Raw genomic sequence first — 11,015 nt, 5'->3', positions numbered from 1 at the left:
AAACTAAAGTGCTCACACAACATTTTCACATAGTAAAAGTGAAATGAAAGCATGATGCAGATTTATAAAGTGATTCAGAGCAGACGACCACATGAAGAAAAATGTATTTTATTGTGTTCATTTACAGTTTAGAAAGGAATGAATCACTGATGATGAATGTGATGTTTGCCTGTAAGCTTTTACTTTGGGAGATACAATGAACATGATTTAATATCTGAACATTAACACACAAAGTCATTATATCTACAGATGGATTTGTCACATTAATTCATATTTTTAAATAGAAACATTTTTCCAGGTAAAAGAAAATAACAGCACCAATAAACTCTTACTGTGCAATGTGTTCGAGTGTCTTCTAAACATACGGATGTAGTAATTTCCATAAGAAAACTGACAGTAAATCCGTTACAGACACGTCTGCCCCCTGGTGGAAGGTTATCGTCATTTGATTGTTGTTGATTTAAAAGAAAAATTGAGTCTATTCATGAAGCACAGGAAACAACAACCATCTGAAGGCACTTTTACAGTAAAACATTTTAATCAGAAAGTCCCTGAAATCAGCACGAACTGATTGGACAAGTCAGAAAGTTTCTATTAAAGCAGAGAGAAAACTGAACATGATTCCTACTTATAGAAATAAATATATTACATACAGTGTAGAATAACAAAGTTAAGAAGTGCGTTCAGTGCTTAAAGCTGAATATAATAAACATTAGAAGCTTCTGTAGTATAAACATGAGTGTTTTATCTGTTTAAAGTGAAGCAGCAGGTAGTTTGATATTAGCTCAGCAGGAGGTCGAGAGCAGGAAGTAGCAGCTACAGCTCACAGTATAAAGACAAGTTTAGTTTTAGTCTGCTAAACTAAACTTCTTATGAAGACTTCAGCTGGTGTTCATGAAAGTGGATGAGCAGTCAGTGAAAAGCTAAAGGTACAGCTTTAACTTTGGGACAGTTTTCTACTTCTTAAAACTCTGTAATAGATGTTTAAACATGAAATCTGAAAATATCTGCTGGACTGTTTGTTGATGCTTTACACCAAAGAAAATTCTCAACCATCTTTACCCTGAATGCTCAGAATCACCTCTGAGAAGCTGCAGGAGCAAAAGAGAGACTCACAGATCAGGCGAGGAAAAGAAGAAGCTCTGACACATTTCAAACAGGTTGCTGTTCAGCTGGAGGCTGGTAGGAATCCTGTATCTTTTGTTCTTGAGGTTTTCTGTACATCAAAAAACCAACAACAAAAGCAACAAGAAGCAATGCAAAAACAGACGGACCAACAATCAGTCCAACAGATCCATCCTCCTTCCCTCCATCCTTCTCTGGTTCTCCTTGTTGACCTGCAGGAGAGAAACAGGTGTGAGGTGTCAGCTGTCAGGTAGGTGATGAGTGAAGAACAGAACAGAATCCATTTCCTCTTCAAACTGCTGTCAGACATTATCTACTGCACTCTGATCACATCACTCAGACCAGCTGCTTTCTACAAAGTCTCATCAACAACATCTTTAGAAACAAACATCAACAAGCAGGAAGCAGCTTCACCTCTGATCACACACACACTCAACTCTACTCACTCACCTGGAGGATCAACATGAAGGTTGATGATGCTGATGGATTTCCATGAGCGTGTTTTTCTCACAAAGATACAACACTCGTATGTTCCAGTGTCATTAATCGTCACATCCTTCAGAATCAAAGACACGTCTCCATCCTTCATCTGTTTGTCCTGCAGATCCACCCGGTTCTTAAAAGATGGATGCTGGTTGTCTGGAACAGACAGATCGTCCCGGTACAAAAGAACATATTCTGACTCCAGATCAGCTCTGGTCCATTTTACAACTATGTTGTTGTTTGGAGCTCGACATGTCAGAGTGACGTTGTGTCCAGACTCAGCTGTGACGTTTTTGTGGTCTGAAAAGGAAACACAGAGCAGAGAGGTTACAGATGAAAGTTTGATCTGTTCACTTCTACACCAGCCAATCAGCAAAGAGTTGTACACACTGGGTTCAGCACATTAGGCTAAATGTTCATCACACACACAATATGAACCTGAATCTGTGAAACAAACTGTGTCCTGATTGTTCTCACATTAAGAAATGAATCAAACAAACATGTTGAGGTAGTCCGACTCGAATGTCAAGGAAGGTTGTAGGGAAGCAGACTACACAGAAATTTCGGGTTTGCAGACGTGAGCAATTTATTTACAATGAACTCCGTTTAATGTGTAACTTAACAAAACTTTCCCCAAAAGTAACTCGATTAACAAAACCCATCAGTTCATGGACCTGGTAACACAGCTCACCTCTCCTCTGAATCTGGCTTTAAATAGGGCCATCAATTTCCCTCCAATTAGCCCAGCCTGTACCTCTCACTTAAACTGAGGGATCTTAAACTCTACACAGATGATTAAAAAGACACAAAACCTCCTCACACTTCTAATTGGCACATTTACGTAACTAAATGGCTCCGTTTACATAAACAAGATTCAACAAACCCCTTCAGAACTTGAAACAAACAAAATGAAGCATTTCTATGGAAAAAGAAACCCCTCCGCTTGATGTCACATCAGCAGGACTTAAAACAACAAAATGCTAGGCAGGCGTTTTCCACCTGCACACCAGTTGGTGGCGATAATGCACCATTTGCACCAACCGGCCGTCACCCCACACAAAGGAGGATTTCACACCTCCTCCTCCCACCACAACTCTTCATATTCATGAAGCAGATGTGAGGAAGCAGTTTAAGAGTCTGAATGCTCGAAAAGCTCCCGGCCCAGACGGTGTGTCTCCTGCCACCCTCAGACACTGTGCAAACGAGCTGGCCCCAGTGTTTTCTGGCATTTTCAACTCCTCACTGCAGGCATGTCATGTGCCTGCCTGCTTCAAGTCCTCTACCATAATCCCTGTCCCCAAGAAACCTAGGATCACTGGACTAACCTGTGGCTCTGACATCTGTGGTCATGAAGTCTTTTGAGCGCCTGGTTCTCTCCTATCTCAAGACCCTCACGGCCCCCCTCCTGGACCCCCTGCAGTTTGCATACAGAGCCAACAGGTCTGTAGATGACGCCATCAACATGGCCCTACACTTCATCCTGCAGCATCTGGACTCCCCAGGAACCTACGCCAGGATCCTGTTTGTGGACTTCAGCTCTGCCTTCAACACCATCCTTCCAGACCATCTCCGAGGCAAGCTTTCCCAGATGAATGTGCCTGATCCCATCTGCCGGTGGATCACTGACTTCCTGACGGACAGGAAGCAGCATGTGAGGCTGGGAAAGAATGTCTCGGACTCCCGGACCATCAGCACCGGCTCCCCTCAGGGCTGTGTTCTTTCTCCTCTGCTCTTCTCCCTGTACACCAACTGCTGCACCTCCACCCACCAGTCTGTCAAGCTAATCAAGTTTGCAGATGACACCACCGTTATTGGGCTCATCTCTGACGGGGATGAGTCTGCCTACAGGAGGGAGGTTGAACGTCTGGTGTCCTGGTGCAGCCACAACAACCTGGTGCTGAATGCCCAGAAGACAGTGGAGATTACTGTGGACTTCAGGAAGCACACAGCTCCACTCCCCCCCATCAGGGGGTAGCTGTAGCTCAGGTGGCAGAGCAGGTCAGCCACTAATCAGAAGCTCGGTGGTTCGATCCCAGGCTGCCTCCTGGCTGCATGCCAAATATCCTTGGGCAAGATACTAACCCCGTGTTTGCCTACTGGTGGTGGTCAGAGGGCCCGGTGGCGCCAGTGTCCGGCAGCCTCGCCTCTGTCAGTGCGCCCCAGGGCAGCTGTGGCTACAATGTAGCTTGCTATCACCAGTGTGTGAATGTGTGTGTGAATGGGTGAATGACTGAATGTAGTGTGAAGCGCTTTGGGGTCCTTAGGGACTAGAAAAGCGCTATACAAATGCAGGCCATTTACCATTTACCATTTACCATCATCCTGACTGACACCCCCATCACCTCTGTGGACTCATTCCGCTTCCTGGGTACCACCATCACCCAGGCCCTGAAGTGGGAGCCCACCATCACCTCCGTCATTAAGAAAGCCCAGCAGAGGATGTACTTCCTGAGGCAGCTGAAGAAATTCAACCTGCCAACACGGACGATGATGCAGTTCTACACTGCAATCATCGAGTCCATCCTCACCTCCTCCATCACCGTGTGGTACGCTGGAGCCACTATCAGGGACAAACAGAGACTGCAGCGTGTTGTGCGCTCTGCTGAGAAGGTGATTGGCTGCAGACTCCCATCTCTGCAGGACCTGTACACCTCCAGGACACTGGGGCGTGCAGCTCGGATCTCAGCTGACCCTTCTCACCCTGGACACAGTCTGTTTGACCTGCTCCCCTCAGGCAGGAGGCTCCGGTCCATTCGCACCAGAACCTCTCGCCATAAGAACAGTTTCTTCCCCTCTGCTGTTGGACACATGAACAATAACCGTATGACTGTTCCCGCCACTAACACATGACCCTACGCTGTGTTCACTGCATCATTCCATGTTTGGCACTGATCACCGCCTGCACTCATGTATATATCATGTTGTTACGTTTTGGTGTTGTCGGTGTGTTGTTTTTGGCGTGACTGTTATGTGTTTCCTGTTTTACTTTGAAAGTCTGTGTTATCTTAGTGTTTTCAGTTTACGTTTCCCTGTCTCGTCAGTTCTAATTTGCCCCAGCTGTGTTTCCCTCCTGTTGTCCATTCCCTGATTGCCCCTTCTATGTATTTAAGCCTTGTGTTTCAGTGTGTCATGGTCGCGATCTCCCCCGTGTTGTAAATAGTTTGGTGTTTTGTTGTAAATAGCTGTAAATAGATTTGTCGATACTTTCGTTTTGGGATTTTGGTGGTGAGCTTTAGTGGGGTTTTTTGTGTGTTTTTTTTTTTTTTTTTTCTTTATTTTTACTTTTTTTCGTGTTGCACTCCGGTTGCCTAGGCCGGGGTGTAACAATGTATATATCTATCTATCTACTTAGCACTTTTAATTCTTATTCTCATTTTTATTTTCATGTCTTTAAGCGTAATTTCTAACAGTATGTTTGCACTGAAGCACCGCAGCAATTTCCTAATGTTGTAAACCTGCTCAACATTTGGCAATAAAACCCTTTCTGATTCTGAGGGTGTCACCGCAGTTTGTCACACTGCGCACGCGCAAACACAAATGTCAGCGAAAAAGACGGCGCAGCACGGCAGTCCTGTATGTGATCTGGACACAAGCGATGGAGGCACTTGTAGAATTTTGGAAAGCTCATCCGAGCCTTTTCGATGTGGCCTCACAAAATTATCATAAACACAACAACCGTGAAAATAGTTGGATCTACATTGCTGCTCAATCACAGCTGCCTGATCATGTTTTTCATTAGCAATTTAGCAAAGTTGATGATGGTGTGCGTGTCTGTGTGAGTGAAAGACAGAGAGGGAGAGCGACAGAATTTCTGTTATAACCTTCATTTTATGGAGGCACAGTGTGAGCACTCGGGTCGCATCAGAGCATCGGGTCGTATAGTGCGAGACCTGCATCGTGACCTATGAACTTCTAACCCCTGTGAGTCAATCGTGCAGTTTGAGCAGGAGCTGAATCGCACGACTGAAAAAATCGCACAGTGTGAGCCCAGCTTAAAGCAGCTCGAACATCTAACAGCGGGTAAGAAATAGATCGATAGGATTTTAAAATCAAACTCACCTGCCCAGGTAAACCTCACGAGGGAGACAGACAGTAAAGTCCAGCAGAGCGACGGAGATGTTACAGCAAACATGTTTCATTAGGCACATTCAAAGTGCACGAGTGAATTAATGTCGGAGAGTGGAGCCGGCTGTTTTTGTTTTTTCCTTTTTTCATACTTCACGTCCGCGCTTGTTATTGGATAAGCCTGCTGTCAATTATTCACTGTTCCGCTAACACTGGCTGTGCCTCCCCGGTAGACGAGTGAGTCCTCCCAAAGGCGGAGTCACTCCCAGAGGCTCCGGTGTCAAACTAACTTTAGTGAAGTCAGCCGGAAACGCCGCTACAGATTCCACACAGAAAATTTAACTCTGTTTGAAATGCTGATCTTCAGGAAACATTAAAGGTGCTTTTATTTCTGTTTTCTATATTCAAATGTTGTTCTTTTAATATACTGGCACCACTACATTTATCTGAAAGCTGACTTATAAGAGTAAACTTTCAAGCTGTGATAATTGAATGAAGACTGGACCGATATATGAAATATTCCCTTATTGTGAATCATTCCATATCATAACTGTTTGAACTCAGATTGAAAATAGACTTAAAAAGGCTGATTGTTGTAAATGAGTCTGACGGGTCACATTTACACAGCACGACTGTTGAAACTGAAAATCCTCATTCTCTCACCACACATGCATACAGAGCAATCATTTCGTCACTCAGCAGCTTCTTGTTTGAAAATTATTTTAAAAGTTAGATTTGCAGAGATTCTTCTTGAACGTCACCTGTAAAACAGTTATATTAGTTATATTTTTGTTTAATTTGACATTTATACTTTTTTCTTTTTGTTTTTAATTTCATAAATGAAGCTGCATGTGAGGCACGACCCCTAGTGCCAACAGTGAACGCATCACTCTTTCACTCTCTCTTCTGGGGTGATGACGTCATGCTTTGTTGTAACGAGTTTGTCGATCTGAAGCTTTTGTATTTGCTTCAGGGAAGTTTATCACTGTAATCAGCGTCAGCGTGTGTTACATGAACAGAGTGCTCAGTCACAGCTTGTATGAGTCGTACATGCTGTCTGACATTTGAAGACTTTTCCTAAAGTGACCAAAATGACAGATTTACACATTTATATCGTTCTACAGATGTTCCAGATGTTTACACATTGAAGCTGTTCCTGGTCACTTTTACCTGAATCTGTTCAGATGTTACATCTCAAATCAATGAAACGATGTTAGTTTTAGGAAAAACTGAGGTGACAGAGGTCAATTGAGAACCTGAGGTTGTCATGGGAACGGTCTTTGAAAATCATGGGAAAGTCTCTAAACAGTGAAACAGCAGAGGTCACACAGAGGTCACACAGAGGTCAGAGCATGTTTGGAGAGGTGGTGCTTTAGCACAGACCCAGTTTCTGTCCCCTCAGAGCAAAAAGGTTGCTGATTCAAATCCTGCTGGGCTCTTTGTGTGGAGTTTACACTCAGCTCCTCCAGAGTGGATTTCCTCCATCGCTGCTGTGTACATCCCACCCTGTACTAATGCCAGTACTAATCAGCTGCTGTATTCTCTCTAAAGGCCACCAGATGGCGATAGATGTGGTTGTAAGAAGACACTTTACTGCTGAGTTCATGGACTCAGTCACTTGTTTTCAGTCATATTGAATAAAAGATTATTTTGAAAATACTTGTATGTTTAAAAATGGAGGAATACCTGAGTGTTATTGTTGAAGTCAGAGTCTCCTTCACCAAAGAAGTGCGACCATGACGAGGTTTGGAAAGGCAGATTGAGTCAGATGGTTCATGGAGGGTAAAGTACCTCCTCTCACTTCTGCAGACACAGTCAAGTCCGAATTTGTTGCCTTTTTCTGTGCTTCACGATTTTTGTGCTTCTTAGTTTAAAAGTGACTTTCGTATTTTTGAGACAGGAGGACAAAGACAGTCCTGCAGTCTGCCAAAGGACTGCAGCTCATAACTTTCCTGGAGGCTGAATATCTGTATCCTCTTGGGGTGCTGCAAATAAAACAAACAGCATCTATTTGACAGCATTTATGGAAGCTATTGTGTTAATATATTGGACGACTGTAATGGAAGTTTAAATACTTTTTCTGACACTAAAGTTAAAGAGGAAAAACTCTTCTCTGTTGAAACCACTTCCTGGCTGACACTGAAACACTGACGTGTCTCCATCTTGTGTTGACTCCACCATAATAACTTTTCTTGTAGTTCTTTAGGTTTTCTGTTAGCAGCATAAAGAGATCACAGTCTCTCAGTGTTCAGCAGAACCAATAAAATGAAAATAAAGTGCAAAGACAGAAGGTGTAAAGAAATTTTCTTTACAAAAATACAAAGTAAATATGATCCCAAATTTGACTTTGAATCATTTCACTTATTTCCTTTTTAAAACGACATTAAAAAGATTTAGTAAATCACAAAGAAATCTGAATTAATTTTTTATGCTGTTTTTTTGTGAGTTATTGTTTCCATCCTCCACACAAAAGTGCTTAGCAGGTTTTTTGAATATGTGGCCAGACAGAGACAGATCTCATTTTTTTAGTGATTAGTAGTTAAATATATGTGGCTTTAACTGTGAGATTTACAGAATTCCTTTAAACTCTGAAAACTGTGACAAATGATCACAAGTCATTATCTTGTTATTATGTTTTGTTGGATGACTTTTACAGTATATGATGGTTGGTTTTTGTTTGTTTTCTTTCACCACAATCCATCCATCCATTCGCTTCCACTTATCCTTTTCAGGGTCGCGGGGGGCGCTGGAGCCTATCCCAGCTGTCATAGGGCGAGAGGCGGGGCACACCCTGGACAGGTCGCCCGTCTGTCGCAGGGCTAACACACAGAGACAGACAAGCATTCGCACTCACATTCACACCTAGTGGCAATTTGGATTATCCAATTAACCTATCCCCACAAGCTGCATGTCTTTGGACGGTGGGAGGAAGCCGGAGTACCCGGAGGGAACCCACGCAAACACGGGGAGAACATGCAAACTCCACACAGAAAGACCCCGGCCTGATGTTGGAATTGAACTCAGGACCTTCTTGCTGTGCGGCAACAGTGCTAACCACCGTACCACCGTGCTGCCTCAATTTCAAACTCTAAGCTTAATTCCTTGAGTCAGACCAAGCAGAAGCCATGTTTGTACAGTCTTTGGCTTTTCTGCTACTGTGGATAAATTAAACTACAGGGTGGGCCATTTATATGGATACACCGTAATAACATGGGAATAGTTGGTGATGTTAAAGTCCTGTTTGTGGCACATTAGTATATGTGAGGGGGCAAACTCCTCAAGATGGGTGGTGACCATGGGGGCCATTTAGAAGTCGGCCATCTTTTGGATACAACTTTTGTTTTTTCAATAGGAAGAGGGCCATGTGACACATCAAACTTATTGGTAATGTCACAAGAAAAACAATGGTGGGCTTGGTTTCAATGTTCATCTTGTAACCGGAAGGTTGCCGGTTCGATCCCCCTGCTCTCTCTATCCTGGTCGTTGTGTCCTTGGGCAAGACACTACCCTACCACATACTGGTGTTGGCCAGAGGGGCCAACAGTCTTATTGCACATGTGGGTTTGATCAGCTGCAAAAGTCTTTGTTGAGGAGTCTGACAGCAGTGGGGAGGAAAGACCTGCGAAGTCTCTCCGTCCCACACTGTGGGTGCCGCAGCCACTGAAGGAGCTGCTCAGTGCTGTCACAGTCTGCTGCATGGGGTGGGAGATGTTGTCCAACAGGGATGACAGCTTAGCCACCATTCTCCTGTCACTCACCACCTCCACTGGGTCCAGAGGGCATCCCAGAACAGAGCTGGCCCTTCGGATCAGCCTGTTCAGTCTCTTCCTGTCCCCAGCAGAGATGCTGCCGCCCCAGCAGACCACACCATAAAAGATGGCTGAGGCCACCACAGAGTCAGAGAAGGTTTTCAGGAGTGGGCCCTTCACTCCTGAAGACCTGAGTCTCCGGAGCAGGTACAGCCTGCTCTGCCCTTTCCTGTAGAGAGCGTCTGAATTATGAGTCCAGTCCAGTTTATTGTTCAGATGAACACCAAGGTACCTGTAGCTGTCCACAGCCTCAATGTCCATAGCTTGGATTTTTAGTGGTTGCAGTGGAGGATGCTCATGCCTCTGCCATTGCTGCACGTATTACCAGAGCCTGTTCTTTAAGAAAGAAACACTTGTGAACTTCTAAATCCTTCTCGCTTGTTGTCTCATTTGTTGTGTGCTGGTCTGTTACATTTTCTAAAACTACACTACACACAACTTTACATTCAGATTGAATGTGCGCACACATGTAATGAAAACAAATTCCATTAAATCATTATTGTCATCTCCAATCTTTTCCTTGTGCAGTAATACAAGGAACAATTCGCTGTCAGCTCATTTTAATCTAAATTGTTTGAAAGTTTAGTGATGACATCCTGTCTGATGGCACTTTGTTTACAGGCAGCGTTTTAATCACTATTTTAAAGACACTGTGTATGAATGTAACAGCTCAGTGCTGTCTGACAGCATTAGCATTGTTAGTTACCTTAAACAGGCTGAATCCACCGCTGCACTGTGAGGATAAAGACTCTGTGTCGCTCTACTGTCACTTCTTATTCTTCATATGTCACAGCTGAAGATTTTACAAGTGTGAATAACACGCCACGTGCAGGAACAACAGCCTGTACTCTGCAGCGCAACAAGAAACTGGTGTTCTGAGAAACCATCCTACTCTGACAAATCCTCCTACCCGTATTATAATTCCACAGTGACTTGTGACTAAACCTAACCCTAACCATATCCTTAAGAAGTATTCTGGATCGGTGAGAGAAAAAGAAGTTAATGTGGGTTTGGTGTTGTGCGCACGCGCTGCGTCTGCACAGAAACATTAGGTAGGATGTTTTTTGAGGTAGGATGGATTCCCAGAACACCGGAGCCTAAAGTAACTCTGGTGACGTGCTCTCTCTCTAACCAATCAGAGAGCTCCTTACATCACTGCATAGCTCACATTCCTCCGTCAGGTTTTTTCTACTGGAACGCCCAATGACTCAGCAGAACCAATAACAGGAAAGTAAACTGCAAAGACGAAAGAAGTAAAGAATTTTTCATTGTACATATACCTTTTTACAACACGAATGTAAACATTAATGTCACAATGGAAATTGCAGAGAAATATCTTTGCAAGCCACTCTTGCAAAACTGCAAGCTTCTGATGCAGCAAGAGAGAACACACACAGGGACAGAAAACCGACATGCCACTAAACAGAGGAAATTCCCTTCACTAACTCAAATCAGGGTGGAGTCCACAGTTGTGCTGCAGCTGTAGTGCTCACACTTGAACATAGTCCTTGTTCTAAGCCAGGCTCCTCCTTC

General features: G+C 43.8%; 1 protein-coding gene across 1 annotated transcript; it reads right to left on the bottom strand.

The window, feature by feature from the left end:
• Positions 1 to 152: 152 nt before the first annotated feature.
• Positions 153 to 5,884, bottom strand: LOC146578777 (butyrophilin subfamily 2 member A2-like). The gene is made up of 3 exons (XM_085269080.1): positions 5,668 to 5,884; positions 1,576 to 1,908; positions 153 to 1,337 (listed from the first exon to the last, which is right to left on the bottom strand). Exons 1-3 carry the CDS (start codon positions 5,738 to 5,740, stop codon positions 1,153 to 1,155), a joined length of 591 nt encoding a protein of 196 aa, XP_085125206.1. The 5' UTR covers positions 5,741 to 5,884; the 3' UTR covers positions 153 to 1,152.
• Between the last annotated feature and the right edge of the window lie 5,131 nt (positions 5,885 to 11,015).

The sequence above is a fragment of the Mchenga conophoros genome, linkage group LG3, assembly GCF_057382185.1.
Source record: "Mchenga conophoros isolate Kocher_MC1m ecotype Shallow Benthic linkage group LG3, M_conophoros_male_GT1.1, whole genome shotgun sequence".
NCBI classification, from domain to species: domain Eukaryota; kingdom Metazoa; phylum Chordata; class Actinopteri; order Cichliformes; family Cichlidae; genus Mchenga; species Mchenga conophoros.
Note: the sequence above shows the minus strand (reverse complement) of the source record. Positions and strands in the feature narration are given on the sequence as shown.

What these genes read in the sequence shown, in the direction of transcription:
- LOC146578777 (XM_085269080.1), bottom strand. Translation starts at nt 5,740, where the DNA reads ATGTTTGCTGTAACATCTCCGTCGCTCTGCTGGACTTTACTGTCTGTC. An exon ending in CGTGAGGTTTACCTGGGCAG is followed by an intron (nt 1,909 to 5,667) that starts GTGAGTTTGATT and finishes TTTCCTTTTCAG; the next exon opens with ACCACAAAAACGTCACAGCT. An exon ending in CCTTCATGTTGATCCTCCAG is followed by an intron (nt 1,338 to 1,575) that starts GTGAGTGAGTAG and finishes TCTCTCCTGCAG; the next exon opens with GTCAACAAGGAGAACCAGAG.